At 38.3% G+C, this 22,377-nt stretch overlaps 1 protein-coding gene across 5 annotated transcripts in view; it reads right to left on the reverse strand.

The window, feature by feature from the left end:
* Nucleotides 1-322: 322 nt before the first annotated feature.
* BNC2 (basonuclin 2) overlaps nt 323-22,377 on the reverse strand; it is a 429,551-nt gene continuing 407,496 nt past the window's right edge. For 4 of the 5 annotated variants that reach the window (XM_043547733.1, XM_043547732.1, XM_043547734.1 and 1 more), the window contains one exon: nt 323-2,421. In XM_043547733.1, the coding sequence (XP_043403668.1) occupies nt 1,761-2,421 (661 nt within the window). In that variant the 3' untranslated portion in view covers nt 323-1,760. Of the gene's footprint in view, nt 2,422-4,923; nt 4,955-22,377 lie in introns of all 5 variants that reach the window. The other variant, XM_043547735.1, reaches the window with a different exon arrangement.

Consider the following 22,377-nt stretch of genomic DNA (forward strand, 5'->3'; position numbering starts at 1 on the left):
ATTCGGAGGGCAGCCTTTCCCTCTGTCTCTCTCAACTGCTTCTTCCCTCTCTCTCTCTCTCTCTTTCCTGGACATACTTTCATTCTTCTCTGATGAACCATATGCGTAAAACACAAAACATTAACACAACTATAGCTTTGGTTTTGCCTCTAATTTATCCAAAGGGAAGGTAACCCAATAAAAAGTCCAGCACGTGTTTTCAGTGCTTCTAAGTGCTTCTGCCATTAATGTCTTTTGTTTGCTTTTATAAAACATGCCTTAATCATACTACAGCACTTTCCAATGCAAATCAGACAACTTTACAGAACAACAGAGTTAAGACTTTCTTTTTCTTTTTCTTTTTTTTTTTTTTTTTAAAGAACACAAAAGCCCAGGACTAAGGAGCACCAGAATGGATTCACTGTATCTAGCTTTGTTCTGCAGTAACTAATTTCGGCATCTATATCCTGCAATATTATCCTTGCTCAACAGAGGAAATGCCTCCACTGATTCACACCACATAATTCTGTTTTCCTTTTATGTAATGTAACATATAAGAAATAAAGATGCACTGTTGATTCTAATAATATTTGACACTTGAAAAAAGCACCAAGTGTTCTTTATGTTTTTCTTCCCCTAGCATTTTTCTGTTAGCCAAAAACTCAGCCTCTGGTTTATAGTGAGTAACTAGTTATATTTTCTTTTCTGAAAACTTGTGCAAAGTTGGCACTTTTGTATTAACACTAAATACTAATACTTTTTGTTTGGCATTCATGCCCCATACTGACCAGACCACTTTTATCTAAGTGTGTTTTTTTTAAAGACACTTACTGAAAATATGGCAATAGTTTAAGGGAAAAAAAAGCATGGATATTATTACACATCCCCTTGTAGTGTATGAAAAAAGTGCATGACTGGATTTATGTAATAGTACAAGACAAAAAAGCTGTATCAGATCAGGTACTGTAAAGCATGCCAGCCCCTCTGTATTACTTATATATAGCAGGTAGTTAAAACAAGACCGTGTTTCTTTTAAAAATGTGCATTAAAGCTAACATAAATTGAATAGAGCTAGCCAGTAAACTATTTTTTTCTGCATATCTAACAGCTGGATGTAACTGTAAAAATTAAAAAAGAGAGAGAGTTAAACCACCATCAATACAATTGTTTTACATCATAGGCCTCTCAAGGCTCAGTATATATACAAGTGTAACAGCCATGCTTAGTAGAAGTTTCTCCCAACGGCTTAAAGTACACAATGATAACCAAGAAGTTCTTCCCCACACCCTCTTTTTGCTTCTTTGTTTTTTGTTTTTTTGCAGACAATAATCATGGGTAGAACAATTTGTCTCTTTGGAGATGACCAAGAATTTCCTAACAAAACTGGGGCTAATTGCAAGTTTCTGTGGTTTTTATTGAGGGTATTTCACCCCCAGTTAAAGATTCCATCCCTTCTTAACCTTCCCCTGCCCCCACCCCCACCCCAAACCCAACGAAGGAAAATGAAAACAAATAAACAAAAGCACCTGGTGTTTTCCTTTTGTTAAAAAAGAAAAAGATTATATATATATATATATATATATACATTTATATATATATATATATATGCATGTGTGTGTGTGTGTATATATATACATACATATATATATACACATATATATATACATACATACATGCATACATATATATATATATATATATATACACATACACACTGTATATGGCAGTTCAAACATGGTAGGCCCTCCGTGAGAGCTGGCATTTGCGTGTCCATCCTTAAACTAATCTACTGAAGTGAAGGGAATGTTTTTATGCAGGTTAGGGTTCTGACTGTGCCGATTTCGGCTGCGGACAGAGGAAAACATCATGTTGCACCCAGGGACTTTGCACTTGTGCATTTCTCGCAAGTGCACCGTTTTATAGTGCACCCTGAGGGTCCCCTTGTTGCTGTACATTTTGTGGCAAATGTTACACATTATCCCACCGTTGCTCATTGAAACATTGTTGAACATGAGGGATCCTGGAAGGTCGGAACCCATACCTACACCTATGGCAGGGGTGTCCATTTTGTGTGCAGATTCCCCACTGTCACTTGCCCCATCAACGTCATCCAGGAGAATCCCCTCATCGCTGCCTGCATCAGATTCTCTTGAGGAATGGATACTGCTGCTGGACTGGATGCTGGAGGTGGTGCTCAGGTCTAGGACCATGTAGTCTTCAGACATGCCCCTTCCATACCCATTCATGTGGGAATCCTCAGTACCAGCTGGTGAGGAGGTGTCTTCCCTTATGTCAAGCCCCATTTGATGCTGGGTGCCATAGATCTTCACCAAAAATTCATCACGGAGGTCCTTACTAAGAGAAGGTTGAGAGGTGTCCAGTCCCATGTCATCCAGTTCTTTGGTCAACAGTTTACGGTGCAGGTTTATGTTAGCACTGTGCCTGGAAAAAGAAGAGGGAAGGGAAGAAAGAGAAAAAAATGTACAGTATTTTTCATTAAATGTATAGTTGCCAAGCATGAAACACACATTTCTGATTTATCAATAATTTATAATGGAAAGCTACTGCTGCCCCTGGTTTCTTGAAAATCCACTCATTCTTATAATGGAGAGGAGAAATTTGTAACAAAATGAAAAATACAGAACAAAGTAAACAAAAACCCCTTCCAACAAAAACAAAAACACAACCCACCCTACTCTATTTTCCCGCTACCACCCATCATCATTAGCCTCAGTAGTGACTGCAGCCTTTATGTTTCCGGTTGAAAGCATACTTCAGCCTAATAAACAACGTGACATACTGTTTTTGATTCTTGAAATGGGGTTTTCAGAAACAGTAATTCAAGGAAAAAAAAACCCCAAAAACCCTGAAAAACCAAAACCCACAGTACAGGAGAAGCACAAGAGTAAGACAATTGGGTAGTATGTAGTCCCAGGTCCTGATTGTGATCTCACTAAAACTGGTGAAAATCACAAATCAAAGGAGTATAAGGGTGATCAGAATCAGACCCAGACGAGATGGAAAACACTAATGGGGATTAGGAGCAGAAGTCCCAGTGAAAATCAATTTGGGCTTGTCTACACAGTGTGGCAATGTGCATCAGAGGGATGTAAATTTAAGAGCTCTCTATAGCGTTGTGCTCTGTGTAGACCCTGCTGACAAACAAACAGGTTCCTAGTGCACATTTATGTAGTACTGTTTCAAACGGGTCTATATAATGCGCACTAGGTACCTTTTAGAGTGCCTCAGCAGGGTCTACATGTAGGGAAGTTAGAACACACATTTTAGAGCCTCTACAATTTACAGCCCTCTAGTGTGCACTGCTGCACTGTGAAGAAAAGCCACTAGATGTTCTTAAAAATCTCACCCAAAGTCATCTGGTCCATCCTCCTGTCAAAGCAGGGTTGTTGTTCTCCAAAGTATATTTCCTAGTGCTTGGTCCAGTGCAATTTGAAATGATTCAAGCAATAGAATTTCCAATAAAATTATGGGTGAATGCACAGGACTTTGGCCTCAATCCATTAAAACACTTAAGCACATGCTTAGCTTTAAGCATGATGTCAGTGGGACTATTCAAGAGTCTCTGGGAAAGCTCCCACTCACTTCAGTGGGCTTTCGATCAGGCCCCAAGAGCGTAAAGTTAAGCATGTTCTCAAGTGCTTTGCTGGATTGGGGTCTTATCTTCAAGAATTAAGGATCTATATATGCAATGAAACATAAGGTTTCATCTCAGTAATTGTGAAATATAGTCTCCTATTTTAAACACTGAATTTTACTCTCCATTTTTGATATAAGCCTTTTAGATATTCTATAGATTTTAAGCACAGTAGAACTTCACTGATTTGCACTAATGACTGGACAATTTTTAAAATTAGTGAGTAAACCAACAAACATGATAAAAATATCAGAACACTTCATCACAGAAAGTATGTTTGGTACATATTTCACTTTAATTACGATAATACAAAATAAAGTTTTAGTAATTATAAGACCTCACATTAGATTACTCTGATTTTGAACCATTGCTGAGAAGTAGGATGAGACCGATATTTTGAGGGGAGAATGACTGGAATTTCAAATGTGTGACATAAGAATTAGTGAAATTCCACTGCTTAACATTTTCAGTTTGCAAACTAAGGACACGAACCTACAATTTACAACATGCGGGCTCACCAGGTCTGCCTGCGCATTGTAAATTGAAGATCAGAGTCTGAATGTGGGGAGGGAGGGAGAGAGGATTTATCAATGGAATAGCATAACACACAAAAAGATAAAAAGTACTGGATACAAAATTGGACAAGAGGGCACATAATGACCCAATGTTCTCTGTACTTTCGGGTCCTAGAATAACATCAAAAGAAAAAATTAAAAGTGAGATATGGGCAGTATTTCCTAACTGGAAACTTCATTTTTAGAAATCCCACAAGAGCATATCTCTCAACAAGCTGAAGTCCCAAATATGATACAGTGACTCAGTATGGGTCATAAGACAAATACTAATGCAGAAACATTAAAATGATGTGGGGTTAATTTATTTAACTTTCTATCAACTTTCTTTCTTGATTCATCATGTCTGTTGTACATAATTTACAGTAATAAATGTGAGCAGTTAGAGATAGAAATGGTCAACCGCATTTTCCTGCAAGTGCAGGTTACTGTTCTCCGACTGAGGATGGATCGGATGTCAAACTGATACTGCACTTCATTTTATTCCAACCAGATCTGCACAGGATGTAGGTAAATTTGGGTCCAAAATGGAGCTCTCATAATGAGAGAGAATTGAGAGGTATGTTCAAGGGTAAAGAAAAGTGGAAAGCATTTATTGTTCTATTCCCACGTGGGAAACACACTTTTCACACAAGCAAATATAGTACGGTTGCTTTTCGTAGGCACAGAAGTGTATTATACACATCCCCACACTGCACTTATGAAGGCTGAGCTTACCTTGTGATAAGATCAGCTTTCTAATCTTTTGCTAAATCGAGATCACAAAAGAGAAAGAGAGAGAGAAAAAGAGAGAGAGAAAGAGAGAGAGAACAAATTCACATTCCAATCCAGACATATCTGGTTTAAAAAATAAACAAAATCTTAAAACGATAAAATACAGGTTAAAAAATGTCTTGACTGTGAGATCATTTTCTGTCAGCCATCATCTCACTTACACTGCTGTCTTGGTGGATATTGGATCAGCCACACAATCCAAAATCATAAATCAAATTGGACAAAGCAAATTCACATCATCATCCACAAATGAGCTCTAAACAGATGCAAGCAGTGTGTACATACATGAATGATAAACAGAAGTTGTCCCTATAGTTCCTGCTTCTACACAGTTGTTCTTTGCCTTTCCAGTGTCAGATGGCAGATGACTCCAAGTGGAAGTTGCTAAGCATGGTATAGGAAATGCTTAGTGTGAAAGCCTATATAAGCTGACAAGCGGCTAGGGTATCACCAGAGTTATTGCATGAGTGTAAAAGCACAGTTGTCCTTATCAAAATAACAGCTAACTGCAAACTCCTGAAATGCGCTTCTGGATTTATTTCTTACCATTTCTCCTACTTCTTTCCCCAACCCTTGATTTCACACTAAAAAGAATATGGGAATTTGCTGCCATGTAAAACTGGCTGGGTTAACTGTAGCTGTCTGTTGTTTCTCACACATCTGCACTTACTGTTTCCTTGATTCGCTGCTGGGAAAACAGCAGCCAGATGTGTAGTGAAAATAACGTCAAAATTCATTGAATGACGAGATAACAATAAATTAACATGGTTAAAAAGGATGCTCTGAGACCCCAAATGGACATATGCCTTCCTGAGGATGATCTGTGAAAAGACACAATCCCACTGATGCTATGATAGGGCAGGATGCCTCCCTGATTCAATTCTCACTTATAGCAGTGGCAATCAGTAATCTAATTAATCTGTGTACCAGCCTTTAATATCTGTCAGCTAAACGATGTGCAGAAATGTGTGGACATGTTCTGGCACTCTGTTCAGCAGTGTCCCTTTTCCGCTGTCAGCAGTACTGTTGGCTTTTCCTAATATAATTACATTGACTTTTATTCAATTAAGTGCCATCCCTAGCTTAAAAAAAACCTACTTTATCAATAGATTCAGGTGTAATGCAATAATAAAGATGAACTCATGGCAGTGCATTAGCTCTGCTGTTCATAACTTCAGAACATAAGTTCATTCATAGCAGTCGATTTCCATTATGCAACCACAGTTCAAAAGAATTGATTATTTTACATTCATTTCTTAATCTATTTCATTTGTGTTTAATAATCCTCCTAAATATCATATGCAAAAACATTCCACTAGGGATCAGAGGAGCGCACTGAGGGGAAAACATGCATTCATTTGGACATTGTGGGTTTGAAATTTTGTGCTGAAACCAAAGCCATAGAGGTTAAAGCTCCTAGAATTTGGAATATTCTGTGTTGAAGTTGCCAGCCACTCAGATTGTCAGGGGTGAATGATTGGTGGCATAGGAAAGGGGAGAAAATGAGTTCACATTACACTGGGGAATGATTCTACATTCCTTCCTTTTCCTGTCCAGTGCATTAAGAACATGGCAGCGTGCTGCAAGATCCCAACTCAGGACAGAACTTAAGAAGGTGTTCGAGTAGCGTCCTGAATAGAGATGCTTTCCTGAACGAATGCCTTAGTGTTTCCAGAGCTTCAATGGCAAAGAAAGTCTGGTGACCGGATGTCTGTGTGTGTGTTCCAGCATGCATGTAGGGGTGAGGATGGCTGAGGATACAGGACCTGAGACAGAAGGAAGAAGGAAGGTATGAAAGCAGAGAGGAGAGCCTATGGGAAAAGAGGCCTGGAAGAAACTAGCAGCATAAAAAGGGAGAAGGCCCCGAAGCAGGAAGGCACTAGTATTAATAGGTAAAAGAGAGTGGGGTTTGGAAGCAAAACTGATTGTGTTGAAAGCCATGGTGAAAGGCATTTTACAAATTCAGAATGGAGTGTATGAGCAAAGGCAGTGCTCCAAAAGCACAGAGCATAAACAGAAAGAGAGAGGAAGGAATAAGCAGAGCCCTAAAATTGTTGTCATCATCACCTCCGGTCTTCAATAGTGCAACTTCTTTCTCTTTGGACTCCCTATCACCTGTGTCACCCCTCACAAAGAAGCTGCTGCTATTTTTATCTTCCTTACCTGCAACTCGGATCACATCACTACCCCGGTAGATCTCTCCAGTGGGTCCACCCTTTGCACCACATCAAGTTCAGGCTTCTTATTCTGACCTTCAAGATCCTTCACAACTCTGCCCCCTCTGCTTATCTACGCTCGACTCTTAACCTGTTATCCTCTGCTTCTGCAACATGCAAGCCTTTGAGTGCCACCTGTTTGACTGATCCGCCCCGAATACCTGTGCTTTCTTCCACATCATACTTTAAGCATGAAATGCTTTCCCTGAACTGATCGGTATGGTTACTACCCACTCCTCCTTCATATATCTTCTCATGACACAATGTCTGCAAGAAAATAAACCATGTCCACTGGCTAGGCTGCAAGGCAGTTTGGAATAGTTAGTATTTATTTATGAAATTACATAACTAAAATAAATACAAATGGCAAGTGTGTGTATGTGTGTAGAAAAATCATAGCAAATTTGTCTCTCTCTCCTTTCATCATTTGTATGCTCCTTGACTTCTTAGTTATCTTTTCAGGGCAGGGACAATGTTTGCCCCTACATTTGTACATCACCTACCAAAACGGGGCCCTGATCCTGATCAGGACCTTTGGGTGTTGCTATAACATAAATATTAAATAAAAGGAATTAGAAAGCTAAAGACCTGAAGAGAGAAATACAAGGTCAAATAGCATCACCAAAGGACAGATACCAACCAATCACAGAAACTCGGTCTACCCAATCTCAGGCAAGGAGGAAGAATGAGGGGTTGTGGACCTGAGATTTTAAAAAACAATTCTATACTAAAAAGTGTACACATATCTGCTTAGCTAATAGACATTTCCATTTTGAATAATTTTCCTTGTAAAAAGGGATTGCCCTCCCCCTCCCCCAATGTTGTACAATGCTATTTACAATAGCAAAAGTGTTTTACCAAAGTTCCAATCATTTTATGAAGCCCATAATGGCTCTAGTTTTTTTGGGTAATTAATATTCTTCTTCCATACAGCTACTCATGAATTAGTCATATGGTGGACAGAAGAGTGTGGACAAATTCTCACCAGAGGGAAATTCTGCACTCTAAACTCAACAATCTTAAGAATGAATCAGTACTGCTAAAAAGATGATGATGATGATAAAGATGAAATCTGTGGCTGCGGACATGCAGGGATGTTATCAGACTTCCCAAGTCACCTTTTCCCTGTCAGACTGGAAGTTCTGTGAAACCCTCAGCTGTATTGACTATGGACAGTTATCTTATATGACTGTGATGCCACTTGTGGTAATTTTTTCCTTTCATTCTGAAATTCAGTAAAATATTCTTCCATAAATAAAATTCACTGTATGTTCCACCCCACCTACTGGTTCACTTGCAAGAGATGCACTATGCATCAACAAAAGAAAGGGGATTATAAGTCTAAGAAATATGGTCAATTAAATGCACATGCCATTTATACAGCTCATAAATCCAGTCTGGTACTCTTCAGCAGTTCCTTTCAACACTTGCCAATGAGTCTGATTCTGTTAATTTACTATCTATTCGTTGGAAAGAAAAATGTAATGACTGCTTTATTTTAGTTTATTTTTATTTAGTATGAATGTTTTTTATTGTTTTTTTGAAGTGGAAGGGAATTACTAATACAGGGAGAAATTCACCTTTGTGTGGAGGCTTGATACAAAGCCTATATACCACTTAGGTCCAATCCAGGGCTGCGCGTCTACATGGGACAAAGTTCACTCTTCATGGACATTTGAATGTTGCGGAAATTGTATTGTGCAGATTGGAAAGTGAATGCTCCTTTTATCCAAAAACTAGGTATTGTGCAAAGCCACCAACTGACTTCTTCAATGGAAGCAGACGATGCTCAGTAGCTTGCAGCAGTGGGTCTTGACTCTTTGGACAGCTTTGCTTTAAATTACTGTAAGTGATCCCGACATTAAGTAACGTGATAAAAAAATATTTGTAGGGTTATTACATTAAAACACAACATAACAAAAATCCCCCTTGTTTCCAGGCAATAGTACTAATCAATCACTTATAACTAGAAAGCGGCTAATATTTTATTATGAAACCTGAAACCATACAACATTCAGCCAACATGGGGTTTCATTACACCATCAAAACTCAGCACAGATTTGTCAGAATGTTTGCTACGATTTGCAAACACTTCCTAGAAGCTAGAGATAATCTACCTGGTCATCAAGACCATTTTTTTTTTTTTTTTGCCAGTGCTATTCAATCCATCTCCCATGAGGACATGTTCCAGTGCCTTGTCAGCCACCACTGAGATTTCCACTCTTCCTCTAGGGCAGAGGTTTTCAAACTATGGGGTGCACCCCCTTAGGAATGTTTGGAGGGGTGAGCGGTGATGCCATGTGGCTTGGGCTTCAGACCCATGCAGCGGGGTTTGGGGAGGGAGCGCCACGTTCACCCCTGACTAACCTCTTTTTGTCTGGGTTGGGCGGGGAAAGACAACCAAATTTTTAAACTCAAATGGGGCACTCAGCTCAAAAAGTTTGAAAATCGCTGCTCTAGGGAAACTTTTTTCATAGCTGCCTACAGCTCATTAGAATTTTTTTTCTGTTATTCAGCTTAAATTTTACCTTTGTACCATCCCATTTGTCCTAGTTATAGCCCCTTAGTCCACCATAAGTAATTCCTCTCTCTCTTTGTTGGTGTGAACAAATAAGGCCAAGTTCCATATGGATCCTCTTTGCCCCAGAGGTTATAAATGAAGATTTATGGTTTTGTTTAAAAATTGGCAATTTCATGTGATTTTGATCCCAACCGAGGCGATGACTTGTAGTTTTTTGCCTAAATTTCACTTTCAGTTTCCATGTTTATTTGAGCCTGAAACTCAAAACAAAGCCCAGAATATGCGAACATATGCTAAGCCAATTTTTTCTTTCTCAAAATCTCTGCACACTGAAAATGCTGGGTTTCATACAGCTAAAATCAAAGCATGAGAAGTAAAAACTTGGCTAAGCATAGCATAGTGCATACTTATGAGAGAAAGTCTTTGCCTTAGCTCTGATGTTTCTTTAAGAAGGAAGTAGTAGCCATTTCCCCCTATTTACTTTAAAAATGAATGAGAAAATAGTTCCTAGAATTTAGTTAGCACTGGAATCTGGTTAAGAAATGATTTTTCCATTTGCAGTGCTAATTTTCCTACTGTCTAAGTTGCTCTTCAATACCATCTGGCTGTCTTACACACACACACACACAAAAAAAATAAAAAAAATCCCTCCATCCATCCAAGCCAACATAACATAGATCTGAAAGACACTAAAATCATGGATCCATTGAAGTCAAAGGTAAAACTCCCATCGACTTCAGGGGGGCCAGGATTTCACATAGATATTTTCAGTTTTAAGCAGATTCTGTTTTCTTCTTATCTGATTGTGCTTAATGTGCCTTGGGTTTGGTTTGGTTTGAAACAATGGTGATTTTAATATGAGCAGCCTGGGCAATAACATTGATTCTTGAGGCTTTAAATTGCATAGAATCTGAAAATATTAACCTTTCACAGGAAGAAAATCCAAAAGGTAAAATACAGTTCAGCACCTAGTAAAAAAAAAAAAAAAAAAAAAAAAGTAAAGAAGTGCTTATTAAATGTAGGAAATGAAGGACAAGCAAGTTCTCGCAAATTAAAGATGTGGAACCCAGTCATTTCAATCCCTTTCAATATGAAACAAATCATTCACACTGGTCACGAAGACGGCTCCCGCTACACTCAAATTATTCACTTGAAGATAAGCTCCCACCAAGCTCTTTAGGGGTTTAACTAATTTACTGCACAGATACGGCACGTCTGTTGTAATAACAGGTAGGATGTATTGGGGTCGACCATTTATCAGAATTAGACTTCTTTTCTCAATTCGCAGTGAATTATGCTGCCTAAACTGCTCCTCTTTCTCAGAGCTTGCCATCCCCTTACGGCCCCTAATGTGGCAGGCAAACAAAATTGACAGTCTCATCTTGTCAACAAGGGGTGATTCTCCTGAGAAGCCATTTAACTTCGCAGAGGAAGCAATGTATTAATGTGCCTGTCCCAGGAATGTTAATCATCTTCAAGCTCCCCATAACTTTGACATGAACGAAATCACCAATTTTGTTTACTAAATGAATCGTAATATGCTAATAAGAGAGCATGACATATATGGTAAAGCCAAACAGATGGTTTGTTTACTCCACTTTGCAACTTTATAAATGTTGTAACTCTGAAGATGTTAGTGAGAATTATTGGTTTGTTGGCAGAGGCAAACATGCCTTTTGCATACTTAATCCAGAGCTAGAGTCAAAAAACAATTTGTCATCACTGTGGAATGCATAAAAAATGTTAATGTTGAGATGGTATTTGGGAAGGCAGAATGGCTGACTATGTGAGTGGATGCCCAGGTTAAATATGGAATTGATATCTGACTGCAATGTTTTCTTCCCATACCATGTTTTAGTAAAATCTGACAGGTTGGGGATTCTTGAAAGGCCCAATAATTCAGTACATACCTGTTGAGGTGTTAGTGAGACGATCCTTACCGAATGAACAGAATTACCCTTTCACAACAGCTGTGTGTGCTCAGAAGCATCAAGGTCATGTCACACTCTTAATATATAACTATTGTTGCCCATTAAAGATCAAAAGATATTACAAATGAAAAGCATAACCACTGGAGTATTTGCCAGAGTTACTCAGAAATGATATAAATTCATTGTAACACTTCAATCTCACACTTTACCAGCTGCCTGGAAGCAGAGTCTCATGACAAAATAGCCAGCACTCTTGTCTAATATCTGGACGAGTGAAGAAAGTTTACATTAAAAAGATTTATCTCACTAAACATTTCCAAAGTGAGCTAACGAATTATAAAAATGTTACACAGCCAGAATTTAACCTCATTTGGAGCATAATCTTTCAACATGAGTTGTTGGTGTTCAGCACTATTTAGAATCAGGCCATTTGTCCTAGACTGCTACCAGGCTCTACCTGAGCCTTCAGGTGGAATTCCTCCCAATGCGGAGCATGCCCCCCAAGAGCCTATACACCACCACGTATCCACCTACCACGTTTTACGTGGTTCTTAGGGTTTTGTGCTGGCCCTCTGCGCAGGAGAATTTAACCCTTAAAGAATACAGATTTCCTGTAGGTATTTGTTGTTCAAATAATACATGAATTGACATTTATTTTTAAAATTATATTTTTTGTAAATATTATATGTACAAATTATATCTTTGTAAATATTATATGATCCAACATTCATAATCAGTCAGTTTTTTCTTTTCATTTTATTTCCCTACCACAGTAGGCAAAATGCAATGGGTTTGAAGGAATTTGTGCAAACTGCCTCTTCTGTTTTACATCTCACCCATGAATTCTACTTTGAATTTCAGGTTTGAGTGAATGCAAAATCTCAAAATGAAACTCAGTCTTTCCTGAAACCAAAATATATATATTTGTCAAGATACTGGTGCAAAGCAACACATTAGATCAGATTTGCTTGGAAGGTTCACAAGCCTTTCAGTGATTTTATTCTGCTGTTCTTTTATTCTATTATCTTCAGTGCAGAGCCAATCCTCATGCACTATTCACCCTGCTTTGGTTATCTAAAAATGCTGGATTTATTTATATAGAACCAGAAGAGATATATAACAAAATACTATGTGGAATTTCAACAGGGCTTTCCTATTAGTAATTTTACATTACTAAATAAAGTACAACTTTCAGGTCAACTGATAGCTGATTATCCTAAACAATCATACCAACTCTCTCCACTCAAACCCCAACTCCTCAGCAATGCCAATCCTCTGAGATTGTTCCATACATACCATTGTCAGTGGTTATTAAATTTTCAACTTTTTACCGAGCCACAGGAGACCATGCAAAGAGATCTAAGGGAAGTATGAGTTCAGTTTGCTGTCCAAGGATTATTTTGGAGCAAGACACATTAGCAGCCATCCCAGCCTGGCGCTTATATCTCATTTGAAACATCTACTCATTCCTGACCAACAAAGAAAATTTCAATAAAGTACTTTTACTGGTTTAACAGCAGTGAGCTCCTGGGATTGTCAAAGTGCTCAGTCTTCTCCGAAGAGAGAAGGAATCAGCAGCTCAAATATAATTAACCTTCCATTCCCAATGCAAACTGCCACGCACAGGAGCTCTGCAGTCTATTAGTGAAGTTATAACGGCCAACAGGCAGAGGCAAAATTGGTCAAAAAGTTGGCTGCTGCTGTCATATTTTTAGAATTATGATTAATGACACTAATAATGTGGATGATTACTGATATGTGTATCTCCTGCAGTTTATCATATTGCACTGGCTGCCTACGTCCACAATAAACATGATGCTATCATTTACCTCTTTATTGAAGGCAATCCTTCTCTTGAAGGAGCACATTCTAATTACTTTGTAATGTTTTATGTCTTAAACATTTTGCAGCTCTGGACCTTGCCAACTGCTTCATGTCTGCCATTGATTAATTACAGAATGTTTAATCAAAATTTAGAACCTAATGCAGTCGTTTATGACTGTGCTGCAGTGCCAAGGTAGTTAGGCTCCTGTCCCAAGTTTGAAGAGTGGTGGGTTCAAAATGAAATCCCAGAAATGTTCAAGGTGCCAAAGAGGGTTTTTTTTTTAAACCTTGGATGTTTTGAGTTTGCCAGTCCTACCACTGTTGACAAATGGAAGGTTATCTACCTATCTGGTAGGCTTTTTTGTTTGTTTGTTCCTATTGCCTTTTTGTAAAAATGTCTTGATTTTTCCCTTTATGTCTTTGTCGGTGGAGTGGCCTCCCAGCTCCACTGCACGCTTTCCTTGTGGCAAGAGCCCTTGCAAATGCCAGTCAAGAGAGCGTAGTTTTGAAGTGGTTAAACAAGTGAAAAATAATTTGCAGGGACAAATACATAAGTTTTTTTTTAATGTGGATTTTTATGGTACTGTCATACAACCATTCACCGTTGAAGTTAAGTGTTTTTTTAATACCATTACTGAACTGCTGAAATGGATGCTAATATAGCTTGGAGTGCTAATGTCAAGTCCTGGTAATAAAAAAGACAGACTGCTGAATGAAATAATTTCAAGTAAAAAATAGAACAAAAGTGCTCTCGCTCTCGCTTTCCACTTTTATTGAATTGGGACTGACTGAGCCAATTGCTTTAGAAGTCTGTAAAACACAATTACTAGTGAGCTGACTGACCCAGCAGTGCCCCCTCTGTGACAGAACAGACTAAAAAGGCTGCAGAATTAGTGCTGCTCCCATATCTGGCTATCAGACCTGAGACACTTACTATTGAGGATCTACTGTCCTCAATGGCAGCACCTGCATCAGCTACAAGCATCTCCTTCTTAGACCAAGGGCCCATCTTACCTTCTCACTGTAGACCTGATTTCTCTCCCTCTCCATTGTAATTTTAGATAGCTATCTATCAGTACAACTAAAGATGTATAGTTTTTTGTTTTTACATATTCTGTGCCAGACACAAAGGCAATAGTTAATATTTATGGGCTGCAAAATTAACTGTCTTTCATTTATATTTTCAGCTGTAAACAGACAAAGTTTAATTGTTTTTTATTTTGGCATAGCAAAGGAAAGGTGAGAGAGAGAGAAATGTACTGAATTGAAAGTGGGCAACATTTTTTCTTTAGTTACTAAAGTAAGTAATAAAGTTTGTAAAGTACTTAGTCAAGATCACTAATGCTTTAAAAGTACCAGCTTTTTATAATAAATTTACAATTTGTGTTTTAGGTCATACAGTTTGGCATGGGGATGGAATTTAAAAAAAAAAAACAAAAAAAACCCAAAGAGGATGAAAACAAAATGACATAAAAAAAAAAATCATTTCCTCAACTCAGTTCCACCTCTTATCTCTCTCCCGCTCCATCCCAAATGCTTTATATTTACATACATATACACCAAAGTCCTTTTTTATTCATAGCGTACATTTTTGGCAAACACAAAACTCTTTCATTTTTCTTCTATGTCCATTTATATGAAGCTTGTAGGTGCCTTATGGCAAAAATGTTAAATTATTTCTTAGGCAGTATCTTTAAGGAATGCTTTTTAGGGCAAGCTTAAATATGAAATGAGCTCTTAATTAAAAAAAAAAACTTTCTTAGCACAAGGCAAAGTGCTCAAGTAAAAGATGATGCCGGGAACTAGGAGGCACAAGTTAAAGCTCTAGGATTTCGTTAGAGGACATACTGGGTTCGGAACTTATGGCAACTAATACACAGTGATCATAATTAAAATGTCAACATACACACTGTCACCGTGACCACACAATGGTATCTGTGATACCACATTACCTGGCATTACATAGACCCTGGTGTGGTCACTATTGTGTAAAGGTTGACTTTTTAATTGTTGCTACTGTATGTGAACATACATTTGATGGTCTCCAGGCTAGTTCCCAATGGACATTGGGGACCCAGGTTACAAACACTCCACATAACTTGACACAGTAGGCAATTTTTATTGAAGAGAAGCTCAGGATTGAAAAACCTGTAGGTCAGGATTAAGGATTAAGAGACGTTTTTTGGAAACTTGCACTTACGCTGCATATTCTTCCGTTGACACAGTCATACATGTAATTTTCATAGACAATTATGAGAGCTAAACATATAGAGCAGAGCAGGACAGGGCCAGCCCTAGACCAAATGGTGCTCCAAGTGAGGAATGTCTTTGTCGCCCCCTCCATTTGTTAAACATTTGAATACCTTATCTTTTATTGCATTTGTAGCCCATTTCATGACTTTGATGCACGAATGCATACATGATTTCTCCCAGTCATACAAGACAATAAATTTCCCTTTTATGGCTAACAACAAAAACAGCACCCCGAGATCAGCCCCCCCCAAGCCCGGCACCTCAGGCAGTCGCCTGGATCGCCTGCCCCTAAATCCGGCCCTGCATCAAGGGAAAATATTCCTCCATATGTGCCATGGTTCAGTCAGTGCTTTTACTGACTTAATTATGTTTACCACCTCTCTTAATGCTTGTGGGTCAGTGAATACTTAGCTCGACTTTGCAGGTCACTGAAAAGTCCTGGATTTACTTTTGCAGGTTGACACAACAATATAAAATCCTGTGTTGTGCGGGGCAAGTTTAGAAGATGTAAGCTTTACCTTCATTTTCAAACTAATACAACAATAATAAAATGATGGTAATACATGTCAGTACAATTCCTTACAGGGTGAAAGAGAGAAAGAACTTCCTCCACAACACACCTGATCCTGCAACCCTTACTCAAGTAAGCAGCCTGGTGTTACATTAGGGCTTCTCATGTAAATAAGATTGGGCTTGTATGCTTTTATTCCCCACTCTTCTTTCACTTCATCCTCTACAATAAAAATGAGCTGCTACACAGTAGCTGGTAGATCACTCATATAAAAGTTAATTCATTCTGTCCTTCTTTCTGTCTCCCTTACTCGGACTGATTATATCATACTCTGCATATAGTCCCACTGAACTACCCATAGAAGAAGTTACTACTCAACGTAAGGGTCACAAAATACATTTCTTTACAACCCAGGCTCTCTTGTGAAAGAAAGACGTGTTTGAATGTAAGCAAACAAGCACATTTTAGTGACTCCCCAAGGAAACCTACTGGTTCATAGCATTGTTGAGCATATCCACATATTCTTTTTAAAACTACGAATTCCTATACCAACAGCAAATATGTAAACATGTTCAGATTTGAAAAATAACATAGCAAAAACCTGTTTTGATTGTCTGGTGACATACAGTTAATCAAACAGATGTCTTAAAACGTTCTCTTCTTGTTATTAGTGAAGGGAAACAAGCTGTATCTGACGGCTAATGATATTAGGGGAAATATATTAATAGTCACCATAAACTAGTGCTGAGTACCTTCTTGGAGCTATCTGCTCCTAGAATCGCGTGCATTTCTTGAAAAGCAGTCTCTAAAAAGTTTTTTGTATAAGTTTCCAAACATAGCGGGATGATGAAAAAATGGATGCTTTTGTGTTGAGGAGGTGATAACAGGAGGCAGGTAGCATGTTTTTCACATCTTCACCTCTGTTGATAATGTATGCAGTGGCTCATCAGAGGTATCTGATGTTAATTTATTCAAGCACACCTGTACAGGGCTGGAAGTCAGGTAAGCAGATGAACAAAAAGTATATGTCTCTGCTTTTTCAATACAGCTACCCAGAGGCCTATATGCGCACAAATTTAGTTCTAGAGATGTCAGCAGGTTTTAATAAACTAAATACAGATGTCTTACTCCATACAAATCAAGGAGTTTACATGTTTAAATCTGGACTGATTTAACTAGCAATCACACTTGGCACCAATAGTTGCTTCATATTTATTTATAAGTAACCCTAAGCAAATATTATTTTGTTTTAAAATTTGTTCATGGGCTGAATTACCTTTCCCACCTTGCAGAACACACACAAATGCTCACTTTCTGAGAAAATTTAAAGACAAACCTAAACAATTAATATTCTTACGTTAGTCAAAGAAAGGCAAAAAGGGAAAGTTTTGTCTTTGTAACTAAACAGGTATGCAGGAAATACATTTATTTTCCATATAATTAGGGCATGGAAAATGGGGCACATGTCCTTATTAACCCAGCATTCCAACCTAGTCCTAAGTAACAGAGATTTTTAAATTGATGGTACCAATATAAAATAGATTTTAACTTATTAAAATGCAATAGGGCTGATAAGGAGTAGGACAGGTGTTTCTTTTCACTGAAATACTTACATTAGTTTACCATCAAGACCTGGTCAGAAATGGCACCTCTGATTTCACAGCTGTTGAATCTGAACCCAAGCCTTCTTTAACTCTACAATACTAGGTTAGGGATGGGAGCTGAGTTAACTCAACTACAATATCTTTTCTCTTCACTCTCTCCCACTCCATCTGCCTACCATCTCATTTCCTCTCAAGCTGATTACTGGAAAGACTCCCTCTGCCACCCAAGACATTTTGAAACTTCCCTATCTCCACTGAGCTGGAAAATAACCTCTTTCTATCTGCCTGCCTGCCCTCACCTTGACCTGATCTATGGCACAAACGAGTTTACTGAGTTGCTGGCCCCAGAGTACTGGCTCTGAGGAGCAGCCCATCCATTCCGGCTTACTTTGTGAGGCAGGGGCAGTACCTGTTTAAGCAAGACCGAGAGGGAGGCTGGGGTGGAAAAGCAGGGCCAGGAGGGACTTACTCTGTGAAGACTCCCATCACTAGGGTGACCAGATAGCAAGTGTGAAAAATTGGGACAAGGGATGGGGGTAACAGGTGCCTATATAAGAAAAATCCCCCAATATTGGGACTGTCCCTATAAAATCAGGACATCTGGTCACCCTACCCATCACAAACCTTTCCTTCATCACAGACCAGCCCCCCTCCTCCTCTGCTGGCTATGATTCCCTTTACAGAAACAACAGTCTCAACTAAAACTTCTCCCTTTCTCCCACCCAGATGCACAAACTGTACCTGGACGCACATTCAAGCCTAGCTTTCAGGCAGCTGTCCAGCGTATCCTCCTCCCTTTTCTCCATCTCCTTGACCACTTTCCTCAAATGAGACGTTTTCCTGTCCCCAGGCAAACCTCTACCCTCGCTCCTGTCTGACACCACCGCCTATGGCATGATTTCTCTTCTCTTCCACTCTTTGTTGCTTTCCTGCCAGAAGGCATACCCTGTGAGGCTCCACTAGCAGAAGAACTGAAGAGTCAAAAATGCCTGAGCTGCTGCAAGAAGGAGGGAAGGTGAGAGCAGAAACAGTAAATGATTCCGAGAACAATGGGACTGAAAAGAAAGAATGAACAAAAGCAAGCTAGAAAGAATGTGTGCACTGCTCTCTTTAGGAAGGAGATCAAAGTTAAAGATAGAGATAGCAAAGCTTGTAGATTTCATAAGCACTTCTGGTAATGGGTGGGAAAGGTGATGAACAGAATATCAGTTCAAAAAAGAATCCAGACACTGTGGGGCTTAAATCATAAAAAACAACTTCTTATGAACTTTAGAGGGATAACAGAACCCTGTGGAGACTTCTGACAATAATTGTAGGGTTTCTACAAAAACAACAAGGAGTCCGGTGGCACCTTAAAGACTAATAGATTTATTTGGGCATAAACTTTCTTGAGTAAAAACCCCACTTCTGTCCCTTTTTCTGTCTGCAATATCTTGAAAAATTAGGGGATGCATGCATGGGGGAAAGTATCCAAAATAGGTATATTCCATGTCAGTCTATCCCTCTCAGACTTCTGTTCACCTTCATCTGATTTTAGATAGCCATACTGTTTCAGACTCAGTAATTTTAATATAGGACATCCCTGCATATAAATACATCTCAGGAGATATCCAAAACTTTCAGATAAAAGGGTATTTGAATGGTAGGGGAAGCTGACCAGCTGCCTTAGGTAACTAAGGTTGCACTGTGGACCTCCATACTTTGAAAGTCAGTTTTAAAAGGGCCACACTCTGGGTCACCAACTGGAGCATCAGGGGAGTTTTCTGAGCACACACTAAGCCTGGGGAACATAACCACGTTTAGATTAACTAGAGTTAGGTTGCACAAGGTTATACATTGTACCAGATGCAATTGAAAGGGGGAAAAAGATCAATCAAAACTATTTATCACCTTATTAAACTCAACCATCTTCACGGCTTGTTTTATTTTTTCAAAACAATTGTAGAAAAAATTTAAATAAGGAAACCTCACTAAATCCTGCAAGCCACATGATGGGAAGAATCCAAAAGTTTTTAGAAGGTGGTATTAGAAATACCTTTTTAATTTTAATTTGCAAGGACTGCAAAGAACTTTTGGATTCATCTGGATAGTCAGAAATATTCAGTGGAATATATGACTATCTACACAATCAAAATGTGAAGACTTATTGTTACATACACCTGCCCAAATAAATGTCACATCAGAACATGACACGTATGTCCAGGCTTACTTGCTATGTACATTAGTTGGATATTTCTTATTTCAGGTACAGCAATTAAAAGTGAAATGGTTATAATTAGGTTTTAAAGTTAATAGTCCATTAAGGTGACTGGAAGAAGTTCTCACTTCTCAATGTTATTGCTTTCGTTATTTGGCAGCAAAGCCAATAAGACACCATAGATTAGTTTACATCTTTGAGGCTCTGTCTGAAACCCAAAAGGCTAGGAACTTAACGATCTAAGCTTTTTTCCCTTTAAATAAAAAAGATTCTTTAAAAATCAGCAAAAAATCCTTCATTGGGTAGGCTACGTGGCTTGGATAAAATAAGACTCTCCCTTCAACCCAAACTTGAATAAAACAATTTTTTTGAGGATTAAATAAAAAGAATCTTTGATTCATTCTCATACCCCTCCTTTTGCACACACTTTCATTTCTGGGCACTTCTAGACTTCCTAGTCCTGGCCAAGACCAGACATGGAATTGCTGAAATACAGTGAACAATAAAGATGGTTTCTTATGATACTTCCTGACCAAATGTTTGCAAGAATTATCAGAAATCTTGTGAGAGTTCCTGGTTTCTGTAAGTTTTTTCCAGACAAATTCTGCAGACCTGAAAGTTTTGGTGAGTCTCAAAAAGCATCAGACTTGAAGCCTCATCCAAATTGTACCTAGCCTTTAAACCTTTTCAAGTACACTATCACAACCTTAAATCCTCAGAACTTGTGGATTTCTGTTGTCCCAAGTTATCAAGAAGACTCTCACATAACTGAAACGTATTCTGAATACTATTTGTGAGGTGAAACTGGAAAGATGTTCCCATGCTGAGTACAATGCAAACTCATATGTAAATAATAATTTTATCTTTAAGAAAGCAGTCAGCATTTTAAGTTTATGAATCATATATTTCACTTTCATGGCTTGCTTTCAATAAGCTAAATCAAAGTATCCTATATAGTTCATGAAATACTTTCAAACTGTGCCCTGTCTTTAAATGTTCAGTTCTCATAAATACTTTACACATGTCATCATGATGGTCTTTTTCTCCTAATATATGTCCACTGAACTAACTTCTTTATTATTAGCATAATCTATCAAGTTAACTGTTTCCTGATGAAATTTAACATTCCAAATAACATTCCAAATCCTAAACTAGCCACTTCTCTTTTTGCACACTGAATACAAAACGGGGTTTACTTAGCACATGACTGACATTTTATAACTCACTTGAGAAAACACACAGACTGAGCCAAATTCTGCACTAACAAATCCTCTGCAATTCCATCAACTTTAAGGACACAATGTGTGGTATAAGTCAGCACAGGATTTCACTTACTGAGGCCCTGAACCTGCTAGGCTCTTAGGTCCAGCTCCACTGAGGCTAGCAGTTCTCCACAAGGCTGGATCGACTGGCAAGACAGTGAACTTAATTTAGTTTTAGGTGTTTGATTTTAATTGATCTAATCTCACTGGTGAAACAAATTTTCGAGTTTATTCTACTCTATTTACAGTTTTTTCTAATTTATGTTCACATTTTCTATTTAGTGGATCTCAAAACTGATATGCTGGAGCTAGATTCTCCAGAAAAAGTGAGATTTGGCTTCCTAACCTTCTTCACACTAAATTGCTTCTATTTTATATTATACCCTGTATCCACATGCAAACCCCAGAAATTTCAATGGAACAAGACACAGAAAATATGTGTGAAATGTTTAGCTGAGTTCAATTTCCTTCCTCTCTCTCTCTCTGCTGAATTTTTACTCTGTAATGAAAATATTAAACAAACAAACAAACAAACAAACTCAAGTGATGAATCACTCTCACCATCACAACACAAACCCAATGCTGTGAATCTATAGGGGATATTTCATTGTGTAACAATATATTCATCATCATGTCTGAGAGCTTGTTTTCACAAGTATGGAATAACTGTGTTATCCTACCACAGACCACCTTGAAAAATTCCATTTATATTACATTTTCTTTAGGAATTAAAAAAAATATTTTAAAAAAGGCCAAAGAGGTTTAGGACCAGCTGCTTCTGTTTATGCCCAACTGTTTCAGTACTGATGCAACATAACTACAATGTGATGTCATCTGAAGACCCGGCAGAACATACCCTTAAAAATATGTAGGGGTCTAGTCTCCCCTTTCTGCATATACATTACCCCATCAGAGTGAATCGGAGTTACTCACAGTCAGAGAAGAAAATAAAGCTGGACTGAATGGTTATATTAGGAAAAAAAGATACAGGTTCCCCCATGGAAAGAGAGAACCATTTCCCTAATGCTAACATTTAATTTTGTTTCTTATAATTGTTTATATGGCAGAATGAATATCC

Source organism: Chelonia mydas, chromosome 5, assembly GCF_015237465.2.
Source record: "Chelonia mydas isolate rCheMyd1 chromosome 5, rCheMyd1.pri.v2, whole genome shotgun sequence".
Taxonomy (NCBI): Eukaryota; Metazoa; Chordata; order Testudines; family Cheloniidae; genus Chelonia; species Chelonia mydas.